The sequence below is a fragment of the Sciurus vulgaris genome (assembly GCF_902686455.1).
Source record: "Sciurus vulgaris genome assembly, chromosome: 5".
Lineage (NCBI taxonomy): Eukaryota > Metazoa > Chordata > Mammalia > Rodentia > Sciuridae > Sciurus > Sciurus vulgaris.
Window position 1 is genome coordinate 100,061,516 of NC_136465.1, and position 19,275 is coordinate 100,080,790.

The following is a 19,275-nucleotide window of genomic DNA, read 5'->3' on the forward strand; positions in this document are numbered from 1 at the left end:
ATTGAACACTTCACATGCATTAAGCACTAGGCTGAGAGGTAGGAATGAACAGAGAACAAGACAACACAGTGTGCCTCCTTGCACAGTTTTAATCTGTTTTTATTTCTTCTCATTTAGATTCACAGGGATCTGTTGGACTATAGTCCAGTGTTTTGTGCTCCCCTCTACCATCCTGGGATCCTAGGTTAAAATGCCATGCAAGTATTTCCATAGAAACATAGTTTTGTACGGGGAGTGAGATTCCATTGTCTTGTCAGAACTATTAGGACTATACATAATGTCAAGTGATAAGGACTTTAAGGAAGAATAAAATATGAAGCTAGTGATGGGGTGTGCTATTTTAGATGGACCCATTCCAAAAAGCAACTTGAAAGGTGATTCTGAGCAGAAACCTGAATGAGGAGGAGGAGGAAGCCAACTTTGTCCTAGGCAAGAACAGCAGTAGCAATGACCCCAAGATACACACATGTGCTTACTGGGAACAGGAAAAAGCAAGGAGTAAGCCAAGACCATGGCGAAGAGGGGGTTATGAGTCAGGGGCACTGTGGGGAATGGAGGGTGTGGAGTCTTGGAGGTATCATCAGGATGCCTTTTACTCCTAAGTATGCAGGAAACCCTCTGAGTTTGATTTGACTTGTAGAGACTAGATTGGAAGGGATCAGGAATGGAAACAGACCAGCAAGGAGACCAGTTAGAGGGAACTATAGCATGGAAAATTAAGAATTTGACAATGTGTTCTGCTGTGCAAATAAAAATAACTTTCTGGTTTACCACAAGTTCATAAACTAGGGACTGCTGTGCTTATTTTTATATTTTAATTTAATTTTATTTATTTATTCATTTATTTATTTGGTGCCAGGAATTGAACCCAAAGGTGCTCAACCACTGAGCCATGTCCCCAGCCCTTGCATTTTACTTAGAGACAGGATCTTGCTGAGTTGCTGAAGCTGGCTTTGAGCTGGCTATCCTCCTGCCTCAGCCTCAGCTGGGATTACAGGTGTGCACCATCATGCCTAGCTCTGCCATCCTTATTTTTACAATGCTAAGGGAAATAAAAATCTTGGATATAAAAGATGAGTTTACATTTTTCTTTCTTTTTAAAATTCATTTTGTTTTTAATGGACACAATAATTGTACATATTTGTGGGGAACAAAGTGATGTTTTGATACATTGGTACATTGTGTAGTAATAAAATCAAGGTATTTAGTGTAAAAAAAGATGATTTTATTAAATATAAATAATTCTTACATCTACATCTTTACTAACTCATCATATTATCAAACAACTTAAGGAAATGCTCCAAACTCCATAGGTAAACCCAGTCTTATCATCTTTATTTAACTACTTGTTTAAATGTGGATAGCATCCCAGAACCATGTTCCTAAAGCCCTGAGAGATAGCGGGGGAAGTACCATATCCACTGCAATAAATTGGTCTTTGTGCTCAGAATTCCTGGCCAATGTTTTCACTCTTCCCTTGTATTTTATCTTTTAGTGCATTAGCAAATTGTGGTGATTTGAAGAAAGATTCTGCTGTGAACTTAAATGCTCCTCGAACCCCAGGACGGCATGGATTAACACCCACACCTCCTCAAAAACTCCTCTCCGAGCACCCACCACAGAGGCAGGGAAATGGTACAGATCAGACTCAGGGTGAACAGACGTGTGTGGCCAATGGTATAATGGCAGCACAAAACCAGACGGAATGTGAAGAGGCTAAAGCGGCCATGGGTCGCCCAGCTACTCCTGTTCAAACTGCTGAACCCTTCCTTGACACACACTTTGTGAACGGAGAAAGAGACGAAAGTGCTACTGGCTCTGCATCCCCCACAACAAGCGACCATGATGGAGACGTTTCAGACAGTAGCTGCAGGACTCCAAGTATAGGTGCCGTGCTCCCTCTACAAGAGGGAGGGGTGGAAGCAGAAGCCAAGGTACAGGAGAGGGAAAACGGAGAAAGCCCTGTGGACCTGGAACAGCTGGACCAGCACCAGGAGACCAAGGTAGAGCACGAGGCTAGCTCTAGCAGGGGAAACACTGCCCAGTGTGCAGCCGTTTCAGACTATTTCATTGCACCCATGGAAGGAGTGAGTCAGATCACCCACTCCCGCAGTTAAGGCAGTTTCAAGCTCTGGGCACTGATGGCCATCTCTGAGGGGATATTTCACCTTTTCGTGCAGTTTCTGGCGATCTCTCTACTGTGATTGCAAGGGTCAGAACGGTGTGCTAATTTTGACATAAGAAATTCACAACCATGTTGTCTTCCTGTAGGAAGGAAATGTTCTTTGTTCCTCTAGGTGTTGGTGCTGCCTCCCTTATGCTTACAGGCTAAGCAAGAAGACATTTTATACTCTCTTCTTTCAGAGTCTCTAATCTAGTTAAAGAAAATATTAGACATGGAAGATGAACTCGCCATTAGCAAATGATGCTTTGAAGTGTTATCAAATTATTCAACAGATTAAAACCTTTTTCATATTTTTTAAAGTTTTCTAATATATATATATAATAATAAATGACTTGATTTTGGAATTAGGATGCCAGTGAAAGATCATCTTAGTCAAGCAGTTCATTAATAGAAGAAGAAACAGTCCCAGAAGTCCAAATTTCACTGTTGTACGTAATTAATAAATGGCCCAGACCCTTTGTGCTATGGCTCCCAGGGCAGTGCTGTGTCTCTGGTACAACAAATCACAAATCCAAATGGCAAAACGCAGGAAATGTTAATAACTGCTACAACTGCAGGTAGTTTATTAGAGTGGTCAACTGAAAGTTCACATCCTTCCTGAAGAGGGAAGTAGTTTGGTGAACTACTTGGATGGTGTTTCTGTTCTTGTACAAGTCTCATCTAATAGCTGATTTGCTGGTGAAATACATTCAGAATTTACCCATGTTCAGGTAAATTAAAGTGTTGAATTTTCTTAATGTTAACATAATAAATATTACGTTTCTTTTACCACAATTATAAAGAAAAGCTTTAAAAAGGACAAAGTTTATTAGTATATTATGGACCAAACAATTAGAACCAGGAAATCTTGGTGCTTCTTCTGGCATGTCCACTAACTTATAGAGATTTTTATATAATTCCAATGAGAAAGCCATTTGAATTGTGTTCTTTATTCATGTCAGTTTAGTCCTTTGGGAATATTAATAAATATGACTTTTATACAGTAATTGGGTCTTTTTGCATCACAGGTGCAATATAAATATCCAAAATTTCCTTCGATTAGAAAACTATTCTAGAAAAAGGTATTTACATCTCTGAAGAGAAGAAAAATTTTGCATTGCTTATTCTCTCACTGATTTTGCTAAAATATGTAGGGGGGATTGAAAATTGAAAAGTTGGCAGGTATCAGAACATTTATAAATAGCAAATATAAGGCTTTGGATTTTTATATGGTGCTCTGCCTTAATTGACTTTAGCACAGACAGAAATTCAAAAGAACTTATTCTAAAATATTAGAGTTAAAAGTGATTGTTGGTTGTATTTAGAACTTTAACCCAAATGAAATCAAACTTTTCACTGACCCTGAAAAAAAAAAAAAATCCCAATACCCAAAGAGCAAATGGCTTATTTCTTCTAGTTAGTGAATTAATTTTAAATACTGACTCTCAAGCAGTGAAAGTTTAAATGAGGAAGTGAGTGGGAGAAAGTGACTCATGCTGGGTAGTGTTATCTGAAACAGTAAAGAAACAGGACATTTGATTGCGAAGTGAATTCTCTGCATCTTACATCGGGCTAGATTTTAGTGTCCCTGCATTTGAACCATGGTGAAAGGAGAAGACGAGTAGAACCAAGAACACCATTTACAGTTGGGATGATGCCCCCAGCAAGTATTTATAAAACAGTAAGAGCTGTTCTTATTAAGGGAAGTATTTTCATTGATGATGCCCGTGGTGGTTGGGTGGTACTTTTTCCATATCATGTTGTATATTGCTATGTTTGCATGTTCATAGGTGAGTTTTACTTGTTTTGAGAGAGATTTAACAGGATTTTCTTATTAAGTGAGTGAAACAGTAGTCCAGCTGGCCTTTCTCCTAATTGGGCTTTTAATCGGTAGATAGCACATGTTGTGTGTGGGAAGAAAAAGGAAATTTTCTCTGCAGAGTTGTTGATCCAAACACCACATCTCTCCCATCTAAAAACAGGATTTAATCTCCACATGGGGACCGTGTGTTCTTTGTTGTTCTGCAGTTTGCTACAATGCCTTTCCTTCTTCTAAAAGGCAAACTTAAATGTTAATTGTGTTAAGATGGTGCATTGTGTTAGGATATTTACTATAGTTTAAAAAAAAGAAAAGATCTTAAAAAATGTAGTTTAAAAAAAAGAAAAGATCTTAAAAAATGTAGTTTGGTGTATCATGGACCAAACAATTGAGACCAGGAAATCTTGATTCTCCTTCTGACTTGTGTGCTAACTAGTAGTATGACCTCAAAGAAGTCAATAACATTCTTCATTTTTAGTTAAAGGATGTAAATTGTATGATCTCAAGGCCCTTTTCAGGGATAATGTAATAATTTATGCTGTTACATGTAGATTTATTCCCTTATTAGCATAATCCTCCAGAGTATCAGTGCTTCTTATCTAACATATTGAACTTTTAAGACATAATGAGATACTGAGTATCACTATACAGATAACTGAAAAATGTTACTCCATCCTTATATAACTGGATATAGAGCTCTACTACATGAGAATAGTCAAGTAAATCTCATTTTAACCAATATTAAATTACTAGTATTACTAATATTACTATTATTATTATTATTATTATATTATTATTAGTATTACTAATATTAAATTGCTAATGCCCACCAGGAATGAAAAAATGAGGGGATAAAAAAATAGAAGGTAGAGTTGCAAAGGTACTTCAGGAAAATAGATGCATATTGAAGTATATCATGAACAACCAATAATTGAACTGACTTGAAAACAGTCTTAGTTTGTGGGCAGTTTCATTGATTTTTTATGATTTATTTTGATCAAGAATCACTTTCATTGGTGAGTATAGAATACTTTTATTTTTTACCATGTAAAAGACAGAATAGCTAACTCATTGACTCTGTGGATTCTTCCATACTCTAGCAAAGCTATACTTTTCCAATGATGAAACTTTTTGTAGCACTCGTGATCTAGAATATAACCAGACCTCAAAGTAAGTATGTGTGTGTATTTTTAAAACTAAAAGAAGATCGTGAGCACTATGTGATAACTTCAGTTGTCAAGTCACCAGGTCTTGGATCTTTAAATTTAATTATATGATGAATTTGGGTTATCATAAATAGCTCAAACTATATTAAGTAAAGTGTTATGAGATTCAGGTTAATTGTCCAATACATTTTAAAATGAATTTTATTTAATATATATATTTATAGGTATAAATCTTTTATATTCTACATTCATACTTAGCTTTATATGATAGATATAAATATGTAGACTTGTACTTTGTAAGATTAAAGTTTATATAAATAATACATCTCTGACAACATAAGCTCAAATTAGTAAATTATAAAAAACAATAATTTTATCAAGACTATAACAGATTAAAAAATGGTAGGGGTTGGGGAGATAGCTCAGTTGGTAGAGTGCTTGCCTTGCAAGCACAAGGCCCTGGGTTCAATCCCCAGCACTGCAAAAAAAACAAAATAAAAACCAAACAAAACAAGCTTCAGTAACTTAGTAAGACCCTGAGAACTTAGTGAGATCTGTCTCAAAATAAAAAGAAAATAAGCTAGGGATGCTAGGGATCCCTAGCATCAGTGACTCAGTGGCTAAGCATCCCTGGGTTCAATCCCTGCTACCAAAAAAAAAAAAAAAATCAGCAAAGAAAAAAAAAATAGTGCTGTAATCCAATTAATTTACTTTTCCTCTCTTTTTTCTTTCCCTTTCCTTCCATTTCTGCTAAATTTAATTGTAACTCTTAAAATTACTTGCTGATTTGGAAACACAGGTGAGACAGTTGTGTTTAAAGAATTCTAGTTGAGAGTGGGCTACTGAGAAGCAGGTGATGCAGACTTGCAGGAAGAGTGGGAGGTTGCTGGGTGGTCAGGGACAAACCGGGTTGGGGTGAGTGGAAACAGGAGCAGTGAGCAGAAGCAAGAGGCCATGTTTAAGGGACTGTTTCTGGCCTCATAGTGAGGCCACAGGGTTGGGGAGAAAGTAGAGGAAAGGACTGGACTTATTTTCATTTATTTTGAGATGGGATCTCACTGTGTTGCCCAAGGTGATCTCAAAACCCTGAGCTCAAGTGCTGCTCCTGCCTCAGCCTCCCAAGTAGCTGGGACTACAAGTAAGCACCCATGCCCAACCAGGGCCAGGCTCAAAAAGAGCTAAGGATAAATTTCAGTGGGTTTATATGCTTGATAAGTAATTTTGCCCCCCCCCCCCCCGCTTTAAAACAAACTTAAAAATTTTTTTTTAAAAACTTGACTAAAGACTTAATAGTCCTCACTGGAAATCAAGAAAATGTAGCAAAGCACATTAAATACAAAAACCACCCCATGATTCCACTACCCAGAGAGTACTGCTTAGACCTTTTTAAACTTCCAGCTTGTTGGTATGAGCTAAGGTTTGAAACCATTCCATAGCATAATGTATGTTCACTCTGTATCCTGTTTTGTTGGATGAAACATAGGTATTTTCCCGTTTATTCAAACTTTCCATAAGCTGAATGTTATTTGGCTGCAGAGACAATTAAAGCATGGACGTGACAATGATGACACATCTGTGGGTTTTAGAAAAATGAGTCAGACAAAATGAAAAGCAGATGGAGCAGGGTACATGCTTAGGAAGCAACTGCAGGAGTCCAGGTGCAAGAGGATAACAAAGCAGAGGATTAAAGACAAAGACCACTTATTGAACTATAAGAAGGTGAATGATAAATATAGTTGTGAGGCAAAAATGTAGATTTTGACACTGTGAATTTGAGAGTCTCCTGGAAAGTCCAAGTGAAAGATTCTACTACAAACCCAGAATATTCTGGAACATGGTTTATTGGTTAAGTATGCAGGCTTTGGAATTTAAAATCCTGAGTTCAAATCCCTGCTCCATTACTTAATCAATTAGCTGACCTCAGGCCTGGCACTTTAGCAAACTCTCTGGGCCATGATTTTCTAATGTGTTGATGACACGGTTGAGATTGCAAACAGGAAGGAAGGTGATGGCATTGGGGAATGAGAGGAGGGAGAAGAGTTGCTAATTGGGTTAGCTTGTACCACTGAGTTTATGATACCTGCAAGACATTTATTTGGAAATATTAATCAAGCACATAGAACCCAAGAAACAGGAGAATTTAAGAAGATGTGTATACTGCTGTGCTTAATAGTACTAAAGTGAAATGTGCAGGAATAGAATGTGCACAGAGCACAGGCACAATGGGAAAAGGAACATAATGACTGTCCACAAGGTAAAGGGACAGACAGCAGTGTTTCACAGGGCTTGGGAGATGTCAGGGGCATAATGTATTGGTGAGCTTTAAGGCAAAGAGCCTAGTCTACACATAGAATTGAAATTGGGAGTTAACCTGGAGACTGGGTCTTCAGTGGGACTCTATGGCTAACTAGCTAACTAGCTCAGTGCGTGTGGAGTAAATGTTGAATATATACTATGGGCAAGGGCACTGCAGTGAATACAAAGAGAAAGGTTGATGGAGGTTAAAACTTAAAAATGAACATTATTCATATCATGAGGTCCATGGAAAAGGAGGACTCAAAGAAAGTCAAGATCTGGAGCACGGCTCAAGGTCCTGTTCTTAGCAGAAAAATCCTGTGGAGAGTCCGAGATTCACTGGGTGAGGTTCTAAGGGGCCACAGCATAGAGGTTTCTCTAATCCTGGAACTTGATGTGTCTGGTTGGAAGTGCCCTGTAGAGGCCAGTGGGATATCCTGAAAAGGCAGGGCATGGAGCTGGCCCACAGTGGAGAAGTGGTTAGCTCTTGTGGTATCTTGTGACCATGACTCTGAGGGCCTTGGCCAAAGATAGCGGGGCCAGTTGGTAGTCTCCCCAGCCTTGCTGAGTAGCATGAAATTCAAGAAAGTAAAAACAAATGAGGTGGGGTGGGGTGGGTGGGAGCCAGGATCAGCAAGTCGGCAGTGCCAGGAGATAACAGGGTCCAGGAGGTGGAAAGATCTGGTGCTTGGAGGACATGTACAGAAAGATCCAGTTTAATGTGGTATGCAAGAAATGGAAAAGTAAGATCATACAAACAGAACAGTTGTCTGTGGCTTTAAGAACAAACAGAACAGGGCCAGGTGCAGTGTCACATGCCTATAATCCCAGTGGCTCCAGAGGCTGAGACAGGAGGATCAGGAGTTCAAAACCAGCCTCAGCAAAAATGAGGCACTAAGCAACTCAGTGAGACCCTGTCTCTAATAAAATACAAAATAGAACTGAGGATATGGCTCAGTGGCCGAGTGCCCCTGAGTTCAATCCCCAGTACCCCCACCCCCGCCCCCAAAATGAAGAAGAAACAGAAAAGGGAGCCCTATACCATGAACTAGTGGCAGCCTCTAGGTTTGAATCCCAGCTTGGCTGCATACTGGCTCTGGGACTTTGTCTGGCTCCTGCCATATGGGAGAGAGGTTACCTAAACCTCTCTAAGCCTCAATTTCTTCATCTATAAAGTGGAGATTATTACACCTTTGCTCCGGTGTTGCTGTGAGGCATAGAGCATGTAAGGGTGCCTTGATGCTTTGAAAGGGCTATGTATTTGATGAATACACATGATCTCCTGTTTTTTTACTTATAAGACAAGATGAATAGACTCAGACAGAGATATCATGGAATAGACCCAGAATCCAACATAGTCTGCATACTGAACATCTCAGCACCTCTCTATCAGTTCTTTTTTGTTTGTTTGTTTTTCATTTGTTTGTTTGGTGCTGGGGATTTAACCTAGGGTCTTGTGCATGTGAGAAAGCACTCTACCAACTGAGCTATATCCCCAGCTATCAGTTCTTTTTTAAAATTGAGGCACTAATAAGTACTGTGAATCAGGAATATTATGAACATTGCTTGAAAAAATTCATGTGAAGCACATAGAATTATGTACATAATTAATTCTCCATAAATAGTGGTATTGTCACTATCTCATTTATGATAGCTCCCCTTGATTTCTCTGCTCCTCAGTTTAGTACAAAAGAATCTGTAGAATTTTGGAATATTACAGAATGAAGTTACCCAACTCAAATCAAGTTTTAAGATGCTTTTTCAGATAATAGGCCAATTATGTGGCATTAAATATTGTGATCTCATTTTAAAATTATCACCTGGAGCCTCTCTGAAGACTTTGACATATTAAATGACATATCTAATTTTGATACATCTTATAAATTATAATATAAAAAAATGTTTATTCACTAAATAATCTCAAGTTTTTATAAGAGAATGGGCTTCAGGGAACACCGAGGTGCATGCCCTTCTTCCCCCCTTAAATGTGAGAATATAATTAACTGGCAGCAGATTTGAACAGGATCTAGAAAAATTTCATTTGGTCCTATAGAAAACCTGAATATATCATTTACATACATGTCTTAATACAACCCTTATTAAGTGTATGGGGAAAGCTGCAAAAACTTGTAGAAGTTTTGAGTAAAGGTTTTTAGAAAAACAATATGCTTCCTGCTTAAAGTGAAATTGCATATCAGGGTATGTTTTAAAGGTTTTAAAGCATAATGTTCATACCTGATTCATTTTGGAATAAGTAAAGATTTTGCTCTTAAAGCATCCATTAGGAAACGAATCGCTCATTGGCATTGTGTCTACTCCCTGTCTGGTAGTTGGAGGCATGTGGCAGGGTGGATGGCACCAAGATTTTGAAGAATGAATTGCTGGCTCCACACAAGCATTTTCTGCCTACCCAGTTAATGAACTCTGAGAGCTGCAGCGGGGGTTCTTTGTCCTGCCTCCTGCCATATGGGAGAGTCATGCCAGAAGGTCTGAAAAGAGCTGCAGGAGTTGGTGACATCTGCAAATGAGGAGGCAGAACTGAGACTGAAGTACATTCATGAGTCAGCGAGCATAGTGACTAAACAGCCAGGCTGATCCTAGCCCAGGAAAGGAGCAGGCTCTCCTGAAGGGTCAAGAGGTATAGCAGTGTGCAGAAACAGCCTGGGTAGGGAGGCAGATGGATTAGGAAGAGAAAAGCAACTGTATTCTATTATTGCTCAAGGAGTGTATCTTTCTCAAGTCTGACAGTTTAGATATAACCTATTTTTGTATTGATGCAATACCCTGGGAACTGGCTTTCAGTATATAATATGTATTTGGAAAAAAAAAATCCCTTTAGTTTAAAGAAGGGGTGTCAAAAGTAAGATATTCCCTAATGCCATTTATTTAAAATTATAAACGTTTTGAAATGTCAAGCCTGTTGGTTAGACTTTAATAGAAGAAAGTGAGTTGTTTATTAAATCAATATTGTATAACCATTACTGTTTCCCAAAGGATCATGAGAATAAATGACTTCTTAATAAAGTGCCTGAGGACAAAGTAGGGGTTATACAATATTGAAGTGGCAGGTATTAAATAACAGTGTTTACTTATTTAACTTTCCTATTTTAAAAATATCGCAGGCTAGAGCCCTCATGTACCAGCACTTTTTAAACTATTTTATTATTTAAATGTAAGTCTAATAGAGCCTGATGATACAGAATGAAAAATCAACTCAATTTCTCCTACTATACACCTACAACACAGATCACTTCTGTGGGGCTTAGCCCCCAAGACTCACCTCGTCCTTCAGATGCCAGTCACAGTCCCTAGGTTGTTTCACTGTGCTTCTGACTGACAGGCTATAAATTGTGGTTCCCCCAGCCTCCTCCTTGGGTTCAATTAATTTGCTTAAGCAGCTCACAGGACTAAGGGAAACTCTTTGGGTTACTGGTTTATCACAAAGGATACAGATGAAGAGATGAATAGGACAGTATATGGGAGAAGAGGCGTGGAACTTTCATGCCTTCTCTGGGCATTTAGTGATTTGGGAGTTTTCCTTTTGTTTTTTTACGGAGACGTCATTGCACCAGTATGATTGCTTGTAGACTGGATGGGGAAACACACCAAGGCCTGTATGTTCAGATTCTTCTTGGCCTCTCTGTGCAGCATTCTTTCCTCCAGGGTGAGGGATGGGACCCCTCCAGAAGGATGAGGGTCTTAAAACCTATGATAAATCAGAATTTCTTTATGACCAGCTCCAAGACAGAAAGGTGGAAAAAGATTAGATTTTCTATGATCCACATTGGGGAAGTAAAATTGTCATTACTATGGTCTGCTTTGGGAAAGGAGTTCAGAGCCAGGAACCATGGTGGAAACCAAAAGTATATATCAGAATATCACAGAGCCCCGTGCATGTGGCTAATTATATTTCTCCACAAATGTATTCAGATGAATGTCAGTAAATAAATTAAAGTTGGAAGTCATTATTTTTTCCATTAAAGTTGCTGAATTTTGTACACCTGATAATTATTACTAAAATGATGAAAAGTTTGCTTTAAACAGAATTTGTGCTGGAAAAGTAATATATAAATTAAAATGAATAACAGGTACCACATTCCATTTTTAGGTAGATTTTATAAACAGATAGTTTGTATTTTGTCAGTCTGTCTCCTTAGGTACACACCACAGTCTTTATTTTCTGTTGCAAAGAAAGATGAGAGACAAAATGTGTGTTGAATAGTTACTTAAAATCCTAGAGTCTCCTATATGATTGGAATCTAATACAGTCACTTTATAACTGTGCAACTGTAGGTAAATGACCTGGCCTCCTTCAGCTCAGGCTTATTTTGTTGTGTGTCTGCTACTGAAAAAAAGAACTTTAAAGAAAAGGGTACCTATTTTATAAAGATTAGTCAGTTGATGTGAAATCCTTGCAACAGTATTTGGCACATAACAAGCTATTGGTAAATAAATGTTAACTGTTAGTGTGGTGATATTGTTGTTTTGATTAACTTAGATCAAGGATCCATGAACCATGATTTCCTCACCACAGAATTTCTGATAACTTTTCTGCAAACCTATATGTAAGTGCATGATTGAGCCATATGTCAGCAAGCTTACTTTTGCTTATCTTTGAGTTGGCTTTAGCAAGGTCAGATACCTGATGTATAGAAGACCATCTGTATGGAAGGAACATAGCTTTTGTTAATAACTTCTGGCATTCCCCCTTGGATTTTGCAAAATTTGACTAGAACATTCACAATTTGCCAAGTTCAGCTAACATATGCCTTGCAACCAACAAAAGATTTTTTTTCTTATAAACTTCCTATTTAAGATCCTGCAGGAATGTGGAAAACCTCAGGGGTGACTTCATTGCATAGCAGTAGCACATGACACATTTTCTGTCTTGTGAAAGATAGTTTATGATGGTACATATTCTGCTGGATTGCTTTTTTAAAAAGACACAGTCAGACTAGAAGTAGACCATATAAAAGACTGTCTCTGAGTCAAAAAGATTCATCACCACTCTTAGAATAAAATGAAGGGATCAAACTATTGCCACTAAAAAACAACATGGGCATATCTCAAATGCATCTCACTAAATGAGAAACAAGATGCAAAAAACTCAATCATTGTGATTCCATTTAAATTACTTTTTCTGAAAAGGACAGACCAGTGGTTACCAGGAGCTGGTATGGGGAACGTGGAAATGGAGAGAAGCTTGGGCACAATGGAAATATTCAGTATCTTGCTTGTAGTAGTGGTTACATGATTGGATGCATTTTTCAAACCTCCTAGAACAATACACCACAAAGGATGAAATTTACTGTTTGTAAATTATGGCTCAGTGGACCTGACTTTAAAAAACAAAGGGTTGGTCATGTTAATGCAAGCAAGTATTCTTATATGAAGCATAGCGTATTTTCTATTTCTTCCTCTGAAATATTGATAGGTTTCTCATGTATTATGCATTTGTGTCACTTATTACAGGCTCAGAAGCCACCTTAGTTTCATTAAGTATTTAACTTTTATCTCTTTCTCCTTGAAAGAGCAGTTGCTTAAAAGCTTTTCAGTTTCCTGAAATATACTGTGTGTGTGTGTGTGTGTGTAAAATTATATATATTATGTATCTCATTATTTGAGTTTTCCATATAAGTTGGGATGCTTCTAGTCATATATACACTTAGCCAGGCCTGAACAATGACAGACTCCCTTGGTTTTGCCCCTGTGGTTACAGGATGGCTGTGTATAGGACTAAATTCTAGGTACCCTTTTTCACAGAGTCCCAAAGAGATCTCTTTTCCTCTGACTCTCCTTGGGAGTAGGGGCCTTCTATTGCCAGAGCTCTCTGTATGTATTCCTCATGCCTCATTGCCTCCTCAACCAATCATTGTACTTTTTTTTTTAATCATTCAAGATCTTCCTTTTGATCTGGGAATGAGGTCTGTTTCCTCAAAAGAAATTACATCAGTAGGGTATATCTAACCAAGTCTGGATGCCATTAAGAAATCAGGGAGCAGGAGGTGGGAGGGGATGCCAGGCAGTCAACCAACAATGTTAGTACTTGGCCTTGAATTTATTAAGTTAAATTAAAATCTTGACTAATTGAGGGATGACTACATATACGTAGTTCTTATTTCAATTCTTTGAGATCACAGATTATTTACACATTATAAAGATTTCACATGAAATGCCTCATTCCAATGCTTCTGTAATAAGCAACGTAACTTTTCACATTAGAATTAATGCTGCACATAGAACATGAAGTAGATCTCTTGCACAGCAACACACTCATAGAACTTAATAGCATTTTATACACAGTTTAAAATGTGGCATCTAGCCAGGCATTGTGGCATGTGCCTGTAGGTCCCAGCTGTTCAGGAGGGTGAGACAAGAGGATTGTGAGTTTGAGCTCAGTCTGAGCAACAGGATAAGAACACATCTCAAAAAAATAAATTAATTAATTAATTAATTAATAACAAAATGAAGTGTAGCATCTATACACAAATCAGACTGTACTGGCTTAAAACATACTTTGGTTTATTTTGCCATTGTTTTTTTTTTTTTTTTTCCTAAACCCTTACTATACTCCTAAAGTAAAATGGTACATCAGTCAAGTTTTAGGTAGAAATTTCTCAATGTAATGACTTAGTATAAAATACACAGTGCATTGTAATAGGACCAAGATCGAGGGCTTTGAATAGTTAAAGAAGTTTCCATCAATAAGGAATGGAAATTCAGCTGACTGTCAAAGAAAAAGTCAGCCTTAGAGATACAGCAAGGGCATGTGCCAGGCAGAGAGGCTGGAAAGAAGAAAGATATAGAAATGGCCAGAGACATGATTGGATAATGATGGAATGTGTTCAATTAGTATGTTTGGAGGGAGATAGAGTGAGAAATGAGTTTGAGGAAGTAAGAAGAGGTTTGAATTATCCTGAATGGTACGTAGAGTATGGATTTTATCTCAGAGGAAGGCTACTGATAGCTTTTGTTTCTGTGGGAAGTAGGATTATATATACAAAGCAAAACTTTGAAAAGATTCCTCATACAGACATATACAGGGTTGGGGGCAGGTATGGAACCAAATTAATTTTGTAATCAGATCATTTGGAGACTTGATGGGTCTGGGCTTAACATGATATGTGCAAAACAGGGTGGCATCAATGAAAACTTAAAGGGTAGATGCTGGAAATATATCCTCAGTAGGACTTGGTAGATGTCTGGTTCCATGGGAAGGACACAAGACTAAAGTAATTCAAGTTTCCAAAGCCAGATAAGTGGAAAGGGATAGTACCATTACCAGGATGGGAAAGTTTGGGGTTTGGTAGTGAGGGAGAGGTTCTTGAGAAAAGATGAGTTTGACATGGCATCAAAGTACTAATAGATGGACAAAGTGGTTAATATGTATGGCTGCTACTCACTCAGCAATATTTAATTGACTGTCAATGTTTTCATTGAGGCATTATAGTAAACACAGGAGCTAGAGCAACTAACAAGATAGAAATAATCCTGTAGGTCTGAGGACATAGCTCAGTGGTAGAATGTTTGCCTAGCATATGTGAAGCCCTGAATAGGGTCCCCAGTACTTTATGCTCCTGTGTTATATTCATTCCAGTGTGCAAAGTAGTGTTGCTTATTACAGAAGCATTAGAATGAGATGTTTTTATGTGAAGTATTTATAATGTGTAAATCATCTGTGGTCTCAAAATATTGAAATAAGAACTATGTAGTCATCATTTTCTCAATTAGTCAAGGGTATTATTTAACCTAATAAATTTAGGGCAAAATACTAGCACTGTTGGTTGGAAAAAAATTGTCCATGAAACAAACAGGGTTTTATAACCATATTTAAGGGTTAAGTACATACACTGAAGAAATAATAGAGTGAAATTTAGTTGAAAAAAATATAGGTGGAACTGGTTGTGGTGGCACATGCCTATAATCCTAGCTACTCGAGAGACTGAAACAGGAGGATCATAAGTTCAAGGTCAGCCTTGGGAACTTAGTGAGACCCTGTCTTAAAATAAAGTCTGGGTATGCAGCTCAGTGGTAAAGTACTAACCTAGTATGCTTGAGGCCCTGATTTCAATTCTAAGTACCACAAAAGGGAGGGGGGAAAAGATGGAAGGAAGGAAATGATAATAGGGGGTAGAAAGAGGTAGGGGGGACATAGGTGAAACATGGACGAAGCAAGATTAATAATGAGTTGATACCTACAAATCTCAGCAACAGACACATGCAGTTCATCAACTGTTTTCTCTACTACTAGACATAATTGAAATTTTTCATAAAATATTTTTTAAAGGCAAGATGTTTTGTGCATAAGTCAATAGTTAAACAAGGCATCTGAGAGAGTAATGAAATCATTTCCAAAGAATAGCCTGAGAGGTAGGTGAAAATGAGTTAAATATAGTGCTGGGAACAGGAAAAGATGTTTTGAGGAAAAGGTAGATGGTAGTGTTAACTGCTGCAGAAGTTAAAGAAGCTGTAGTTCCTATCGAATTGCTTACTTGGTTCTAATTTTGTTCATTTCTGTCTGACATTCTTTGATGGCTGACAGGAAGTGAGGACCTGAGAAAACTGCTTTGACTGAACCATTAGAGGAGGTGTTTATTACTTGAGAAATATTGTCCAGGGTTCCTTTTCTAATGTGTGATTATCTGCTGTATTTTTAGGAAACTAATGAACAAAAACTTCACAAAATAGCCAATGAACTTCTGCTTACAGAGAGAGCCTACGTCAATCGACTTGACCTCTTAGATCAGGTAATGTTTTCCCTTTCAGAAAACTTTTATGTTTTAGCATTGTACATCACTTAACCTAATAATTAGTGTTTTAGAAACTGCAAGATGGGCCTGTTTTTAGCCAGTGAAAACTATTTGTTCAAGTAAATCTTTACCAGTTTCAGCATTATTGGTGAATTCACTGGGTATGAATATTTTGTAATTCACAGAAGTAGAGGTTTCTCTCTGTGTGAGTCACAAAATGACTTTATCTGTATCCCACAATGTTAAACATGAGCCTGGTTTTTACCTTTACTGTGATCCTGGCTGGGAAGCCACATTACTATTATAATCTAAATAAGATATTGGTTATTGTAATGCTAACATGTGATTCTGTTGTCTTATTTCTGTTTAGCACTGTGTGAGTGATCTTAGTTGGTGCTGTCATAAGATTTTGAGAATTTAATTGTTCAACTTTGTATAAAATATTTATAGTAGTAACTGGCAGAAGGTCATCCAGCAGATAATTTGCTGAATATGTGGATCAACTAAATCACATTTTATACTTTCATCATGCTGGAGCCTTGCATGATTTCAAATATACATTTGGGTTTTTAAATGCATTATAATCCTATGTTAGCTATAAAAGACATGACATTTGATAGATTGTCTGCAAATAAATTCCTTTTGTTAACAATGCCATGTTTGAATGTTAATTATAAGAATTAACCCACTTCTGCCACTGGAAAACTGGAATTTCATAGAAATAGAAACAGATTGTCCTGGCACACTTATCCTTGTTACTTAGAGGGAACTATGTGCCATAGGGTGAGCCTTGAGGTGCAGTTTATTTGACCTCACTGTAAAATAAGACCTCAAATAGAACTTCACTATCTCAAATAGTGAGGTTAATATACCCTGCTGTTTGAAATAGTATATAGTTCAAATACTCACTTTTCAAGAAATTTTACCATAAAACAATAAATTTACATGGAGTTTGGGCCTTTCAAACAACTTATTTTCCATGCAGGAATTATAGACTTGAAACCTTTAGGTCTTCATAGTAAAGATATGTCTTTTGCTCTTAGCAAGTATTCTTTTCTTTCTTTCTCTCTTTCTTTCCTTCCTTCTTTCTCTTTCTCTCCTTCATTCTCTCTCTTTCTTTTCTCTTAAGCCAAATTAACTTAGCTACGGTTGTTGACTTTTTAGAATCTTAGTATTAATTACTACAGTATCCTATCTGTTGGTGTCTCTAAGGACATAATTTTGTGTTCTTTTTGCCTCCCAAGAAAATACAATGGAGGTGAATTTAGAAAATTAACAACCATCTGGACATTATGAAGGAACAGATCTCCTTCTGCCTACATTTAACAGAATGGCAATGAAGAGGTATAGTAGACCTAGTGGAGAATAGCTGAGGCTCAAGGTGGTTCTTTTTTCTTTATTTTTTCCTTAATTGTTTTAAAGGACTGTTACTATGTAGAGAAGATCCCCCCACACACTATCAGTGTTTTATGTTTTCATGCTTTATTGGTTGCTAAAAAGCAAGTAAACATCTGAGAACTGAAATAAACTTTTGTTCACTTATTGATCTGTTTCATTGTGTATCCTCCTTTCCCAAGATACATAAATTTTAATAAGAAAAAATAAGATTTATGTCAACAGATTACAATAAAGGGCAATTTGTAATAAGTGCTGGAGAAGTCATTCAAAACATAAACAGAAGTGAAACGCCACAGTTACTGTGTGCATATAAAGTACTTTCACATCCCTTAACTCTGGTCATAAGTACGAAGGGTAAATCCTATTAACCTCAACTGGATTTTCTCTGGGGCAGAAAGGTATATCATTAACATCCCACAGATAGGGGCAGAGCCTAGTTAAAAATCAAGTTTCCTACTGGGCATAGTGGTGCACACCTGTAATCCCAGTGGCTTGGGAGACTAAGGCAGGAGGATCACGAATTCAAAGCCAGCCTCAACAAAACCAGGCACTAAGCAACTTAGTGAGACCCTGTCTCTAAATAAAATACAAAATAGGACTGTGGATGTGGCTCAGCGGTCAAGTGCCCCAGCACCCACCCCAAAATAAAAGAAGTCAAGCTTCCTAATTCTTATTTGTGGTTCTTCCAAATCAAAGCATACAAACTCACTTACTACATTTCAAATGATCAACTTCTTGAATCATGAACTTCTCCATTTATTCAATAAAATGTTATAAAGGTCCTGCTATAGGCCTAGCACAACACTAGTTGATTATCCCACAAGCTAAAGTAATGTTTGCTTTATTCTTTTACTCAGGTATTTTATTGCAAACTATTGGAAGAAGCAAACAGAGGCTCATTTCCAGCAGAGATGGTGAATAAAATCTTTTCTAACATTTCATCAATAAATGCCTTCCATAGTAAATTCCTCTTGCCAGAGCTGGAGAAACGAATGCAAGAATGGTAAGAGGAGTAGACAGAAACGATATGTCTAAGGCAGTCATACAATATGCTGTGTTTTTCAGCTTTTAAATTGAAATAGAAATGCTACACACAGCTATAGATAGACATTGTGCCAAATTTTTACATTAAAGACTAAGAAGTTATGCTAGGTTTTCAGCTGTAGCTGAAAAGCATTTTATCTCTGCTCTCCAAACTATCTTTTGACTGGTGAAGACAAGATATCAGGGGTGATCTGGAGCTTCAAGAATTCCATAGCATCTCTCTTTACTATGCCATTCCTCAGAAGCCTTGGAAAAAGAGCTTCTTTATTCTCTACCTGTCTCACAGCAAGATGGATCTGATGAAGCACAGAGTGTGTGTAGAAAGGGAAGTCTTCATCTGCAGTCTGTTAATTTGTTTATTTTACAAAAAGAACCTTAAGGACTTATTTCTTTATTTGATCCAGGGATACCACTCCTAGAATTGGAGACATCCTTCAAAAATTGGCGCCATTCCTGAAGATGTATGGAGAATACGTGAAGGGATTTGATAACGCAATGGAATTGGTCAAAAACATGACAGAACGAATTCCACAGTTCAAATCGGTGATTGAAGAAATTCAGGTAACAGGATAGTTTTGTTCAAAGTTATGAATCAATTTTTGCATTTAAATCATATGGTCTTCTAGATCTAAGCTTGCA

General features: G+C 37.5%; 1 protein-coding gene across 5 annotated transcripts in view; it reads left to right on the forward strand.

Moving 5' to 3' along the window:
- FGD4 (FYVE, RhoGEF and PH domain containing 4) overlaps positions 1-19,275 on the forward strand; it is a 197,989-nt gene that overhangs the window by 144,032 nt on the left and 34,682 nt on the right. For 3 of the 5 annotated variants that reach the window (XM_079139328.1, XM_079139329.1, XM_079139327.1), the window contains exons 4-7: positions 1,496-2,003; positions 16,102-16,191; positions 18,450-18,595; positions 19,041-19,197. In XM_079139328.1, the coding sequence (XP_078995454.1) occupies positions 1,496-2,003; positions 16,102-16,191; positions 18,450-18,595; positions 19,041-19,197 (901 nt within the window). The other 2 variants (XM_079139331.1, XM_079139330.1) reach the window with 2 other exon arrangements.